Source organism: Tachypleus tridentatus, chromosome 9, assembly GCF_004210375.1.
Source record: "Tachypleus tridentatus isolate NWPU-2018 chromosome 9, ASM421037v1, whole genome shotgun sequence".
NCBI classification, from domain to species: domain Eukaryota; kingdom Metazoa; phylum Arthropoda; class Merostomata; order Xiphosura; family Limulidae; genus Tachypleus; species Tachypleus tridentatus.
Window position 1 is genome coordinate 54,115,858 of NC_134833.1, and position 16,572 is coordinate 54,132,429.

The 16,572-nt window shown below is 34.2% G+C and overlaps 1 protein-coding gene across 1 annotated transcript in view; it reads left to right on the forward strand.

The window, feature by feature from the left end:
• Positions 1-3,208: 3,208 nt before the first annotated feature.
• Positions 3,209-16,572, forward strand: part of LOC143225264 (uncharacterized) — a 72,254-nt gene continuing 58,890 nt past the window's right edge. Inside the window, exon 1 of the mRNA XM_076454345.1 lies at positions 3,209-3,659. Coding sequence (XP_076310460.1) covers positions 3,479-3,659 — 181 coding nt within the window. The 5' untranslated portion in view covers positions 3,209-3,478. The remainder of the gene's footprint in view (positions 3,660-16,572) is intronic.

Below are 16,572 nucleotides of genomic sequence, written 5' to 3' on the forward strand. Positions count from 1 at the left end.
TCTTTTTATAATTATTTATAATAATTAACAAATTGCTTAAAATTCAGGAGATTATTTGTAATTATAATTTTGTGTTTCTAGTAATTTGCTGAATATAGAAATTGTATATTACCAAACGTCCAATAACTATGCTGTTATTAGTCACTTACGTAGTTGTGTTTGTTCATCATCAACTAAATAAAATCAGTTTGTAACATTTATCCCAGCTTACAAGGATAAAGAAACATACCAAAGATTGAATACGATTAAATATGGCGTTCGTGTAAAAAAACAATTGATACGAGACGGGATACATTACTTCCGACTGAATGAAATTCCATAAAGATTCAGTACACGCGGAAAATGTAGCGATGTGGAAATAGATAAATTCCCTTCTCATGGACCTTTGTCTCTTGTTCTGTTTCTTCGAGTTTTATTATATTACAACATTATGTTATATCCAACCTTAATCTCTCTAAACCAAGACATCTGTTCCTTCTATATTAATATCTCGAAGTATGTGCTAAACATTAGTTCAAAAGAGTTACAAAAAAGTACAAATTTTTCTTGGTTTGAAACCCACATCTTTGTTGTCATGTAATGCCGTCTATGGATTACGACACAAGTGAAAACTTATGCTACATCAAATCTAAATATATCACTTTTACGTGAACGATGAACCGTTGCTAAATGTTACTGACTGGATATTTGCTACGTGTCACAAACTATCACAGTAGAATTTTAGACGATTGCCCTTATTTATGGAATACTTTGTTTAATACGAAATTAATACAATATAACTAAAGGATATTTATGAATATCAGTGTGGTGCAACTGAAGGTATTTACGTGGCGTACTTTTCTGAATGTAATGCGTGAACGTTGTGTTTATTATCACTAAACTACGTTTGGATTTCATCTTATTTCAGACAAAATACACGTACTTGTTAAATATATTTAATAAAATAATTTTTTCTTATTTCTATTAATATGACTAATTAACAATCAGTACCGTAAATGTACTTTGTTTGAAGCAATAGCAAGAAGTTGTTGTATGTTTCGCCAATGATTTGCAGGATTTGGTTGGCTCAGTACAAGATTGTCACGTTAATAGACTGAAACAAAGTCAATCAGGTTACCCTCCTCAAAAAAAAAAAATCTCCACTTATATGTCGAAAACATTTTCTCTATGACTCTTGATACCTAATGAATTTACAATAAACCTAATATTTGACCTTCAATCAGGTTTCTAACAAACAAAATTTATAGTACGTATATTGTAAGATAAACAAAAACGCCAATAGATACGAATACCCTGATATTCTACAATGATGGATTGGGTATGACCTAGCGGTTGGTCTGTTTAACTGTAATTCTAAAACCAAGAAACCCAGAGATAGGTGCTTAATCAACAGAAGCTTAAACATGTTTTGTCATGATTGAAGTTCAAAGTATTGATCTCTTACTATTGAATTACTTAAAATGTTGATGTCTCTTCTCTTTGCTTCCAGGCCCGGCATGGCCAAACGTGTTAAGGCGTGCGACTCATAATGTAAAGGTTGCGGGTACACATCCCCGTCGCGCCAAACATGCTCGCCCTTTCAGCCGTGGGGGCATTATAATGTGACGGTCAATTCCACTATTCGTTGATAAAAGAGTAGCCCAAGAGTTGGCGGTGGGTAGTGATGACTAGCTGCCTTCCCTCTAGTCTTACACTGCTAAATTAGGGACGACTAGCACAGATAGCCCTTGAGTAGCTTTGTGCGAAATTCAAAACAAAACAAGCAAACAAAATCTTTGCTTCCTTGGAGTACTTCACATAATTTTCTACTCAATGTTTTGTTTGTTTCATCTTCAAAACTACAAAGGTATCAAAACCCTACTTTTAGCGTTATAAGTCCTCAGGCTTACCTACGAGCCACTGAAGGCTTATTCTGTATAATAAACTATATATCAGTGGAATGATCTGATTTAAATGTAGCTTAATAAACACTTAAAGCAAACACATCTTGGTCGGCACGGTAACCTTTTCGAATTTGTAATGACCCCTCTTTTTACTTCATAATTTCTTTCAGAAAGTGTTTCCTTGTTTGTTTTAAATATACGCACAAAGCTACGCGAGAACTATCTGTGATAGCCGTTTGCAATTTTATGTTGATAGAATAGAGAATAGTCAGCTATTCAACAACACCCACCGCCGACTCTAATCAAAAATCGATGTTTGAAAGTCACAATATAATACGTCACCCGCTGGTACAGCGGTAACTCTACGGATTTACAATGCTAAAATCTGAGGTTCAATAACCCTCGGTGGACTCAGCAGACAGCCGGATGTAGCTTTGCCATAAGAAAAACACGCACACCCATTTCTTTAGGTATGAAGATTTCGGATTCAAACTCGGGGCTTGTTAAAGCAGTATTTCGGGTCTATATTTGTCCCCCAGAAGTCACTGCCCAAAAGTCCTAATTCAATACAAAGAACCGGTCAGTTGGATTAGATAATATGTTTGTTTGGAATTAAGCACAAAGACACACAATGTCTTTGAACTTAATTGAAACTCGGTTTTTAGCAGTGTTAATTAGCAGATATATCGCTGTACCACTTAAGCTTTAAATAGTGATGACAGGAAACCTACAAGAAAAATATATTCAAAAGACGGCTGATATAGGTATTAAAACTTCAATTAAAATAAAGTACAAAACATCGTTTCGACCTTCTTAAGCAATCTTCAAGTTAACTCACACACAATAAAATACACTCACGGTCTGAACGTACGAGGTGCGACGTTGTGGTAAGGGGACGTGAAGCACGAATCCTCGAATTAACTATGCGAAATACAAACCATTAGTCCATTCCTAGCCTTTCATAAAGAAAACAGGTCTAACCTAGTTTGTTAAAAATGCTACATAAAAGAGGCAGGACACAATATTTTAAAAATAAGAAATTTAAAAATTAAGTTTTCTATAATATGAAAGAAACAGATAATCTTGTATTAAACTCCTATGTCAATTTTTCATGCGGCTTTTGGTATAGGCTTTCTTAAGTATTTCATTTTTTTCGTCTTCAGTCGACATTTGAAGAAGAATATGTTGGTTTATCTTGGCTCTGCTTTTTAATTATATTTCGTTACACGGTTCAAATCGTGTGCGCTCGTGCTCGTGCGTGGCTCTGACGTCTTTCTTTTTAACTGGTCAAACGCGGAGGGTTTCCCACACAACTGCACAAACGTGAGGACCGTTTATTCACCTAGGAAGCGGCGCGTGTTAACATTGATTCACCTAAAACCATCTACTGAGGAAACAAAAAGGATTACTCGAGGTCTGATCGGCTTATTAATATAAACTTTGTAGATTTTATCAGAAAACACAACGTGGTCGACACTGTGTTGTCTGAAATACGCCGTTAATTTTTAACCTGCAAATGCATCGCTGTAAGCGATGAAAGTGACATAAATAACAATTTCTAAAATTAAATTCTTATTTTATTACCTGCGTTGACTATGGGATGTAATATAAGTAAAGTTATGAAAGTCAGGGCCAATCACAAGGACGATGAAACTAATGGCGGTAGAAAGAAGAATTATCGTCTTCAAACAAAACAAAGGGAGTCGGAAAGCAAAAATAAAGAGATTCATAATGCTGAAACCGAAAATAGAAATCTGGAAAAAAACGAAGAGATGCGTAAGTACAATATACACTGTTTTTCTTCTATATAGCTTTTCACGTAAAAATAAAATGGGATGGTAAGGAAGGAGTGTTGCTAAAATATAATTCATAAAGTAAATTAGGCATATGTAAAGAAGGAATGTTATTCAACATATTATTTCTGTTTAAAGTGAATTATATATAATTATATTACATCTAATCAACTGATTTGCATTGTCTACCTGAGCCGAAACATTGACTTGTGGAAGACAAGAGAAGGTATAAAATATTATATTTGAAATTTGGAATGTTGAAATTAAGAAAGATATGAAAAAAATAACAGCTTAACGTGGCGTTTGTCCGATATGCTGGCTTAATGAATTTCAAAGCTTCACTATTTTTCACATTCAAATTGAAATGTTAGAAAGTGTACGTGAACTAAATGAAAAATATATAAAAGGTACTGTATTAATATCTAGTTTTATGTACGCTAACAAGCTGCTATGCCAGGTATCATCCTCGACCATTCCAAGAAACCAATGTAAGATAAGAATAAGAAACCCTGTAATCCTAGCACCTTCATCACAGGAACATTACTGCATTCTAAAATATACTAGGTATTACCCTAGTTAACCTTACTGTCTTAATTAAGTTCTTATTGTACCAGGTGCTGCCTTAATTAACCCTTTACTGGAACAGGTAGGCTTTAGATAATCTGTCAGCATAGTAGATATTGTATTACCCCAGTTAACCCCTCCATGTAACTAGTATTGTTTTAGTTAGTCATTCAGTGTGAAATATATTCTCCTAGTTGACCCATCGGTGCAACGGGTATTCTCCTAATTAATCTCTCAGTATAAGACATTTAATGTTTATTCTCTTCAATCATATTTTATCGGGATAAGAAACTCAGTTGTTAGTTGTTATTTTATAAAATAAGATCATTCGTCTTACTTAAGCTCAACTGACATGTATTTTTATCGTCGTTCCGAAGTGTAAACTTTTCTGTTCTTAATGGATTATGGCCGAGCGCGTAAGGCGTGCGACTCGTAATCCGAGGGTCGCGGGTTCGCGCCCGCGTCGCGCTAAACATGCTCGCCCTCCCAGCCGTGGGGGTGTATAATGTGACGGTTAATCCCACTATTCGTTGGTAAAAGAGTAGCCCAAGAGTTGGCGGTGGGTGGTGATGACTAGCTGCCTTCCCTCTAGTCTTACACTGCTAAATTATGGATGGCTAGCACAGATAGCCCTCGAGTAGCTTTGTGCGAAATTCCAAAAACAAACAAACAAACAAACTTAATGGATTACGTTTCACGTCTCAGTTTTTCCTTTTTGTTGGACCATCAATATTTCTAAGCCCTTCAAACACTTTTATTTCTATTACAGTCTCCAATTTAAATCCATTACAATTACGTACGTAGGTAAAGAAAAATTCTAATTTTACTATAAAATCATCCAAAATGATCTCCTTCTTGCGAGAGAAAGAAATATTTTTTATGTTTTCTTCTTCATAAATCCTTTCAAGATTTTGACAGAACGCATAAGATTGTTTATCACTCATCACCAAACTCGTGAGAAAAACAAACAAACGAACAAGAAAATTATTAGTTTGATTGTTGATAAGAATAAGGCTAGACAAATACAATGGACTATCTTTCCGATGCCCATCCCCATGTTTCAATGTTATAGCCTTTCAGACTCACCTTTAAGTCCCTGAGGCACCAAACGAAATGGAGTTTGACAAATTAAAAAAATGGACATTTTTTACTACAGAATTAGAAACTCGTGTGCATTTGAAGATATTCCCCATCACCAGAATATCACAGAGAGCGCTAATTTAATACTGTGTCAAAGTATTAAATGTTTAAGAGTTTTTTACCATACTTGATGAAAAAAATTATAAAGATAAAATATACTGCTATTGCTCAATAGCTTTTCTTCAGCCTGGGATTGCCAGGTGTTTAAAGCAATCGACTTGCAATCTAAGAGTCGTGGGTTCGAATTCCCGTCACACCATACCTGCTCGCTCTTTCAGCCGTAGGAGCGTTATAAAGTGACGACCAATCCCACTATTAAGTGGTAAAAGAGTAGCCCAAGAGTTGGCGGTGGGTGGTGATGACAAGCTACATTTCTTCTGGTCTCATACTGCTAAATTAGAGACGGCTAACGCAGATAGCCCTCGTGTAGCATTGCAAGAAATTCAAAACAAACAAACAGTCTAAATACAATCAGCTCACGTGTAACATTTATGACTTCACTATACCATCAAAACAAGCTATTACATCCTGACGGTGCAGATGTTCCTTGTTGTGTTTTGTTGTTGTTGTTTTTGTGTATGAAGCCAGTATAATTAGTATCTTAGCAGCTGCAACTTTTCCCATATGACTCCTGTCATCATGTATGAATAGAGTGAAAGAATCTTCATTTCCATTTAATGTTCACTTTTTTGTTGGTCTATCCTGAGTCGTCATTTACACTTCTCATTATTCTAAACTTCAGAAATGTTTCTAAGTAATCGTTTTCTAAGGTTCTCGAACAATGCAGTGTCTGTGGAAAGATTAACTTTACACGTGTTTATAAATTATTCTCTGTCTGTCGGCTACAGTTGCGCATGATTCTTTCTTCTTACATATATATATATTGTGTATTATTCTTACACTTTAATATCGCTACACATCCTACAGCTCATCCTTAGACACATATATTTTTGTCTTATATAAGATTATAATTTGTTACATAACTTCAGGTAAACATAACATTTTCTTATCGTATTTCTTTTTGTTAAGAACTTCCATTTGCAAATACAAAAATTGATAAAAGAACATAGTGAAAGTTGTGCGAAAGTTCTTTCTAGAAGAACCCAAGTTAAACGTGTTTGGCAAAAATCGGCAATAATTTGCTCGAACGGTCAGAGGAAAAGTCAACCACGATCAACAAACTACATCTACAGTGAAGCATGCTGGGGAACCAACATACACGTGAGAGGTATCTTAGCAAGAAGTGTTGGAAATCTGAACAAAATTGATGGCACTGTCACCGTTGATGGCTCAACCATATGTTTGTTCATCACGTCATTCCTTCAGGTATCAGACCTGTCGGGCAGGTATTTATTTTCCTCTAGGAAAGTAATGTGAGCGTGTAGCAAATGTGGTGAAGCGATACCTAGTAGTTAATGAAATATGACTGAACCCTGTCAACTATAGACTGACCATCACAAAGTACTGGTAAAATTATTATTATGGCTGTATGTACTTATATTGAAATTGAAAAGGTTGTACAGCTACCAAACAGCTTGACTGAATTCTGAAGAGAAAGCCAGAACAGTTGGAATAATATTTCGTAATCTTAGATTAATAAACTGCTAAACAATAATCAATATCACTTTTAGTTGTAAATTAGGTCAACGTGTATATATATATACAATTCAAAACAAAATTACATTTAGACAAGCATTTGCTCACATATATTTCAGAAGTGTTTATGTTTGCATACATTATACTTGGTATGCACATGTGGTTGAAGTAACATTATTGCGTTTTTCATATTTTGACATTAATACTTTGTTACCACAATGCGTTCGGTAAGGACAGGACATGAGAGTTATGTTATGGACACCTGTACATATTTTCAACCAACTATTTTATTTTTTAACTAATGTTTAGCTACATACAAGCGTAGAAGTACTTATGATTTATTGAATATTTCCAGACTGACATCATAACAAGTTATAGTAATTTACGTTGCTCAGTTACACCTCCTAACGCACGATACGTCTAGCCATAAGATTAATATGCTTTAGGACTGAATATAATTTGCATCTGAAACTGTACGAGTTTTGTATCCCTTAAATACAGCGTTTGATTGTGTTAATTCATCAAGTTTCCTTGACTCAAAATGTTACTCTTGAAAAGGTTGTAATTCGGGAAAAACTAATTACCTAAGATATATATATTAACGTTAGTTTTGACATACCTTCCCGCGTCAGCATGATAAATTTTCTAAAGTGATGAACATTCCACTTGGCTTCAAAGTTTAGTATATATTTTTTCCAAAACTTACAGCCTGAAAACGTATTATATTTAAAAGCCCTTTAATTATCTGTTTTGTTTAATAATATTAGCATATCTAATGTGCGTGAAAATGTTTCTAATACAAGTATTTTGTTTGTTTGTTTTGAATTTCGCGCAAAGCTACTCGAGGGTTATCTGCGCTAACCGTCCCTAATTTAGCAGTATAAGACTAGAGAGAAGGCAGTTAATCATCACCACCCAACGCCAACTCTTGGGCTACTCTTTTACCAACGAATAGTGGGATTGACCGTCACATTATAACACTCGCATGGCTGAAAGGGCAAGCACGTTTAGTTTGAAGGAGATTCGAACCTGCGACACTCGGATTACGAGTAGAGTGCCTTAACTACCTGGCCATGCTGGTCCCTAATATAAATAAAGACTGTAAGATGAGAGACGACCCAATTATTTAAACATTCTCGGAATTTGTTTATTACTTTATATTTACGTTTATTGTTTATATGCAAATTTCAGTTTCAGTACTGCGATCGCTAATTGGTATAATAGTAAGATCCGAACCCATGTTGTTAAATAGAAACAATGGCACTTCCATTGCCACGCTTTCCTGCCTTATAGTACAACCACTGATCCAACACAAATATATTATAACAAAATTTTCAGCACACGACACTTGTTTAACATTGTTCTTTTCTACGCATTATAAGGACTTTACCATACAGCATTTGAAAATAAATTGATATGTTTTTATGTGAGCGAGGTTTGGTTTAAATGTCGATATTAACTTGAGTAACTATTTTCCTTTCACGAAACTTCGGTTTATTTTTTACTGGATGATACACTGATGCACCTTTTTTTTAAAGTAACAAATCTTAACGTTAAAAATAGAATATACATTACAAGTAAAAACATAAAATATACATTACAAATAAAAACATAAAATATACATTACTAGTAAAAACATAAAATATACATTACAGATAAAAACTTAAAATATGCATTACTAGTAAAGACATAAAATATACATTACTAGTAAAAACATCAAATATACATTACTAGTAAAGACATAAAATATACATTACTAGTAAAAACATCAAATATACATTACTAGTAAAGACATAAAAAAAATTAAAATAAATCTTCACATGCCTTGGATCGTATTTTATTAACTATGTCTAAGTTTAAAACATAGGACACATGAATCACGGCAAGTAGTGGTCAACTTATAATAGCATGGAGATTGTTACGATTTACATGTCCAGCGTCATGGTCATGCTCATTCCTGCCATATTTATCATCTATCAGTTCTAGGTAAATAATTTCATTTTTGTAAAGTTTGCCTTGTTATAAGGCTCTGCTTTGCCTCGCTTAAAGTACCTATACTGTTTCCTTATTTTTAGTTATTTGATACCGTGTATGAATCACATACAAAGACTGGTGTGTGGTACATTGCGTGATATCACAAACCTACCAGAAAATGCACGCTAGAGACAGCGTATAAGTTAATTAATCAAGCTGTTTCTATGGCTACATGTGTATTCTGAAGTGCTTCATATTTTAATTATTCGTATCACTTGTACTGAGCTGTTCTACTGCAAATTTCTCTTCTACGTTTTTATTAAGGCTTCTTAGCGTGTACATTCACTCTTTATAAACAGGGTGTTCGAAAAAATGCATACTCGTGGCGCAGCTTCCTTTACTATGAATTGTACAATGACTATACAATGTAAATGGAGAGGATAGTGGCTTGAGTTCTAATGACACTAAACAGAAAAATGTTACTCGTCTACAGTCGGATATGGTATGGTTTTTACTTCATTCTGAGAATGATAGAAAATACTCCTTCTTATTAGCTCACTATAACTCTGAAGGCTCATAAAGATAAACTTTGGGTTTTGATATCCGTGGAAGGTACACGTAGATAGCCTATTGTAGCTTAATGATTAACTACAAAACAAACAAACTGAAATAAAATTGTAATTTATTTATTATATATCTTGGACATCACTAAGGTAAATGTATCCCGTAGATGTAACAAACCATTCTACAACAAACTCATTTTTTACTTAACCTACAACCAACTTATCTCTTAGGGTAACAAGCCGTGTTACAACAAACCTATCTTTCAAGATAATGAACCATTATTCAACAAACCTATGTTTCAGGTTAACTATTGTTTGTTTGTTTTGAATCTCGCGCACAGCTACATGAAGGCTATCTGCACTAGCCGTCCCTAATTTTGCAGTGTAAGACTAGAGGGAAGGCAACTAGTCATCACCCTCCACCGCTAACGTTTAGGCTACTCTTTTACTAACGAATATTGGGATTGATCGTAAAGTTATAATGCCCTCACAGCTGAAAGGGCAAGCGTGTGTGGTGTGACGGGATTTGAACCCTCAGATTATGAGTCGAGCGCCTTAAACACCTAGCCATGTCGGACAATAAGTTAATGAACCGTGCTACAACAAACCTATCTTTTAGGTTTTGTTTTTATGGCTCCTAACTAAGCTTATAACTTCACTTATAAATCTTATTTTATTTTTATAATCCGAAATATTACATCGGCTGTAAAACGGAACTAGAATTGTTTGTTTTATAGATAAGCTACATTAAGCTATGTTCATCGCGAGGAACTAAACCACGGATTTTAAAGTTGTAACTCTGTCAACTTAGCGCTGATCCACCGGGCGACACGGCTCTAGGGATAAATTATATAGATTAAAATACGCGTGTCATAGGACTAATAAAGCAGCCATAAAATAATGTTATTCGCGTTAAGGAACATCAAAAGTGGCGACTGTGGTGAGTATATTTGGTGGCAGCATTTTATAATTCTCCGTTTGTTTCACTGTATGCCAGTTAATCTGATATTCTTTCATACAGTTTGTGTTTTGTTTTTCACATATAATTACGGCTCTGTCGTTTCGTTGAGCAGTCCTCTGATTGCTGATCCAGATGATGTGGCAAATCTGGTAAAGGTGTTCAATAAATCACTTATACGAGACTTAATTAACCACGCATATTATTTACAGCAATATACCTAAAATTGTCACCTTTTCGTTTGCTCCATTTAAACTTATTCCCTGTGTTTCTGACTTACGAAAATGAATCACTAATTTTCATGCAAGGTTTCGTTTCCTCCGCTCTTGAATTGCGAAAATAAATGCTTTTTCGTGCAATTTTAAGGTATAAAATCCCATGTAATTTATCTTAGCTTTGACAATACTCACATTCACCTGAAGCACCATTGTATTAGTTCATCAGTGCAACTTTCGACGATCCTTTCAAGTTAACAAGAGAGCAAAGATTACCTAATTAGGTGGATAATGTTCCAATAGTGTCTCAAACAGAGAAAACAGTTACGTTAGTAAGTTATACAAAATTAAGTAGTTCTAGCCTACGAAACAACGAATGCGTTAAAAACTTTCAGTTCTCCTACTCTACTGCATCGATAATATATTTTTATCGGGGTTAACTGAATTTTTGATTGCACTAACACTGTGCGGTGCGTAATTGATTATTCTGTAACATTACACTGAAACACCGAAAACGATCAAAAGCTACGTTCAGTGGTATTGTAAACATAACTTGACATTCTAATTAACTCAAAGGACTTGAGTTATATCATGAGAATTATTTATGTACGCTGTAAGGTCACCTCCAGTTCCTTGAACTGTCGGAAGAAACAGACAAGCAAGAGTATTTTTGTAGTTTACTTCATAATTTCACTATAATAATTGCTAAAATAACTTACATGCTAAGCCTAACAGGCTTTAGATTGTGTATAAACATGATTTCTTTTATACGGAACTTCTGTTCTTCGTTGGTCCTCACTGAGACCTTAAAAACTTCGAATGGATGATTACGTCACACTCGACTATAGCATGTTCAAATACACTCGATATAGTCGTAAATTTTAACATGCCCTAGCTTGGTGTGACTTAGCCTTCCAGTTAAATTATTACACGATTTTAGAAAGTGCCAGTGATGAACAGAGTCTACATATTAAAAAAAATAACGACAACAAAATAACTTATTCATACACAGACCATTATCCAAGTAGGCTTAACGTGCAAGTTGCTCGTATTACTAGAACATATATCTACACATGGTGTAGCAAATGACGACCAGCAACTCAGATCAAGTTATTCTATGCTCATTTTTTTTCAATTTTAATCCAGCTGCTACATATGTTTCACATTCGTATATCTACATATGGACTTCTAGCTCTAACAACCGGGTTTCGATACCCCTGGAGGGCCCAGCATGGATAGTCCATTGTATAGCTTTGTGTTTGATATGAAATGAATAAACGAATTTTAGCTATATTTTTGTACACCAACCATAGTATCATTACATACGCATAAATTTACTCCACCAATCATATCAACCCTCACATGAACGATCTGATTTGCTCGCAAAAGTGAAATAATTCTTCTATAGATCAGGGTTGAATATAAATAAATTTTCACAGTTCAGCCTGTTAGATCTACCAAATAGTTTGGAACAGGAAGAAGGTTAAATTGCACAGCAGTGCCAAGGTTAACATATGTATGTAAACACCATAATTATCACATATTTTCATCATGAACACCACTGTTGTTTTGTTGTGTTTTTCCTCATTCCAATGATTATAAATGGGCCTTTCGATCATAATGCAATTTCAATACAAAACCGACAAATGTGTAGAAATGTGAGGCCCGGCATGGCGAATTGTGTTAAGGCGTCTAGCTCGTAAACCGAGGGTCGCGGGCTCGAATCCCGGTCACACCAAAACATGCTCGCTCTTTCAGCATTGGGGGCGTTATAATGTTACAGTCAATCTCACTATTCGTTGGTAAAAGAGTAGCCCAAGAGTTGGCGGTTGGTGGTAATGACTAACTGCCTTCCCTCTAGTCTTACACTGCTAAATTAGGGACGGCTAGCGCAGATAGCCCTCGAGTAGCTTTGCGCAAAATTCAAAAGAAACAGAAATGTGAACTAGTGGCATATTATTACATCACTGGATGTGTACTGAGGCATTTCTCGTGGAAGACCGTATAGTGTATAACATTTAGAGGGGATCTTGTTCTAATGTAGTTGTATATAATATGATAGAATAAGTCTAACGAGAGAGCTTGTAATAAGCGACGTACAGATAGACCGATGACATCCACTGAAACTATCATTGAGGTCAACTATGCCACAGCAGAAGACGTCAACACAAATGATTTTTTTTTGCAAGCCATATTAATGAATACTTAATTCCTATATGTACTGTTGAAGAATATGCAGGGTGTCCGAAAATCATTGTACCAAAACTAAATTGAATAACTTTACTGTTATTTGAGATAACAACAAATATTTGATATAAAGACAAGTACTAGACCTGTAATTTAAAAATCAATGGACTTTTACATGTCTTCCACCATTTAATATTAATTAATCTAATTCTGTGGTCAAATTTTGACAAAACATTTTCCAACACAGCAGTAGGGACGGATAAGATAGCATCAGGAATGAGTTCTTCACGATCTTTTGGTTTGTTATGGTAGAGTTTTATTTTCAAAAAGCTCCAGACATGAAAATCGGAAAGGGTTAAATCGGACGAACGAGAGAGTAATTTGATAGGTCCTCCCCTACCAACCCAGTATCTGGAAAAGTTTGGTTAAAAAACACTTTTAACAATTGTAGCAAAGTGGGGTAGTGCTTCATCCTCCTGGAACATAGCTTTTTGTAATAAGCCAAAAGTATTTTGGAGTTGTGTGAAAAAGAACTTGAAGCATGCGTGGATATGAATTTTTAGTAACAGTTTGTTCGTTAAAAAATAAGAACAGAAAAACAACAAAATAAAGCTTACAAGCCTGCTGCTGCTATATATATATATAATTATTGTTGTTATCTCAAATAGCAATAAATTTATTCAACTTTATTTTTAATACATTCATTTTCGGACACCTGTATTCTTTTTTCTTCCAGGTGGTTCTTTAGAAAAAAAGTACATAGTTTTTCATCACCATTACGAAAAAATATTATTTTTATTAAATTGTCAATTTGATAAATAAAGATATTTGTTTGTTTTGTGCAAACCTATATAATGAGCTACCTGCCTAATATCCACCGCGAAGAATCAAACTCCTGATTTTTAGTGTTGTAAATCAGTAAACTTATCGCTGGCCCAGATATAAATTGCGATATTTTTAACTTAATAATTACTGAAAGTTTTCTTTCAAATACAGTTATAATAATCAAACTTATAAAGAACAACACAGTTTGGTTAAGTTCCTCGTCTGGTTATGACGTTTCCTAAGTCGTTGTACCAAATGCAATTTTTGCTCTTTGAAAGGATTTCTCGAGGTTCTCCTGCTCTTGACATCACTCAATCATCTTATATTTTCACTTCAATGAAACCAATTACAAGGAACACTGCTGTATTAGAGAGACCAAATGTGCCAACTAGTACACAAAGATGGATCTTATGTGAACCTGGAAATTGAGTTAGAAACGTTTACCATGTGATATCTGTATCCAAAACGAAACGTTATCTGCAACAATAATTCCATATCTTTAATCTATTTTTAGCAAATCCTTCATAATTAAACACTTAGTTGGATTCCAAATTTATTATAAAATAATGTACAATATCCTCTCGAAATATAACCATAAGCAATAGCTCTAAATTTAGAATTAAATTAGTTTCTCAAAAATTAAAACTTGACGAGATCGAAAGCATTATCAGTACAGAATGTTTAATAGTTATCAATAATTCACCTGGTGTAATTTACAGACTTGAAAATATTTTATGGCTGATATCCTAAATACAGAATATAAATCTGCAGAGAAAATTTTTATTATTCTGCACCATTCACAGAATCTTTAAATTTCAGCTTAACAAATTAAATAGTAGCAGAAGATAAAATATTATATGAAGACATTTTCAACCAAAACGCGCATGGGTTCTAAAGAACCAACTCGTCTGTCACAACAAAAAATGCTGCATTTCTTTCAATCATTCATTTCTATTAGTATTCAGCATTGTACTACAAACGACTGGAATGATTAAAACTGGAAAAAAACACAAATTATTGTCAGTTTTATAGTACTTAAACGAAAGAACCTGTTGAACATAAGGGAGTTTGCGAGGTGTATTTAAGGTTCACCGGTGGGTCAGCGCTAAGTTCGCGGACTTATAACGCCTAAATAGGGGATTCGATACCCACGATTGATAAAGTCCATTGTGTAGCTTGGTGCTTGATTTCAATCAAACGTCTTTCAGCAAAACATTACGTGGATGAAATGCTTTGTAAGATGCCAGTATAATTGATTATTTGTTTCAGCTTAAACCCACGAATTGAAACCGGGTTTCTAGTAGTGTAAGTCCGCAGGTATACCACTAATATCAATTACAAAAAAAAAAAAATAGCTCCAGACTTTGTTAAATACAAGCTAATTTTTAAGGAATGTTTATTTGTTTTGAAATTCGCGCAAAGCTACTCGAGGGCTATCTGCGTTAGCCGTCCCTAATTTAGCAGTGTAAGACTAGAGGGAAGGCAACTAGTCATCACCACTTACCGCCAACTCTTGGACTACTCTTTTACCAACGAATAATGGGATTGACACTGCTAAATTAGAGACAGCTAGTGCAGATAGCCCTCGAGTAGCTTTGCGCGAAATTCAAAATAATAATAATTATTGTTGCTAAGATGAACTGAGGATATTAAGTTATTACAATTTCCTCTAAAAGCTGAAGTTTTTAACCTGGGTGGAAACATTCGAAACCTATAGGTACTGATATATGTATCTGTTAAGAAGATTATTTTCAAAATATAACTTTCTTAAATCAGTTAATTCTTCATCTTAGAGGTCAGGAGATTAAAGACATTTAAAAGAAAAATGTTATTCATTTTTCATCCTTCTATTTGTTCATTATGAACTGAACAAAGATTTTTCTTTCACTAAATCCTAGATGAGAACGTTAAAAATATGTAATGTTAATTTCAACTGTTATTTAATGCTAATGAAGGTTCATGCCTTTCGTTATAACTATCAAATCTCTACCTTTTGCATTTATTTTAAATGAAGAACTTATAACCTATACAACACTTCAAATTAAGAACTCTTTCCCAAGAAAGTAAAAGTGTTGTGGTTAACAATGTTGAATATAAGTTGCGTGTATAAATTAACAAAAGACTATTTTCTTCTACATTTTTGTTTTTAAAAATTGTTTTAGTGGCGTCATCTGTTATCATAAACTAAAACAAATGGTTTAACATTAAATAGAAAATTGCAGTCATATTTAGTTATATTATGTGAGAGAAATATAAAAGCCTACATTAAATTTTGGGGTGGCTGAAATCCCAGCCAACTATTTCTTATTCAGATACTTCTCACGTAATTTTTCATGACCTTTCTTGGCATCCTGCTATACGTCATTTTACATCTAAAAAAACATGAAACTAAAAGAACAAAACATAACGTTTTCGTAGCTATCCAGCCAGTTTCAAACGGTATTGAAGTATGAAAAAATGGAAATAAACAAACCAAACTTTCTTTCCTACTGTTTTATATAATGCTATATATTTACCTCTTGTAACACTACGATTGTTTTCACAAGTACTTCAGAATAGATTCTTTCGACAGGAATCAAAGTTAAACGTGGAATAACAGGACAAGGCAGGAACAACGAGTATTTGACACTCGTATGTTCTGTAAGAAATATTTAATTCTTGGACGTTTCGAAATATACACACTCCATCTTCAGCGAGCCATATTGAACATGATATATTATCAGGTACAGACGTCTTATAAAACTTAACCTCTCTGTAAAAGTATTAGAAATACAGCATAAAATTACGAAATACATTAAGAGACAATCAAATAAAGAGATAATAGAATAGTGCAACGATATTTCACAGGTATTTAAAACAAACTTGACTGTAGTG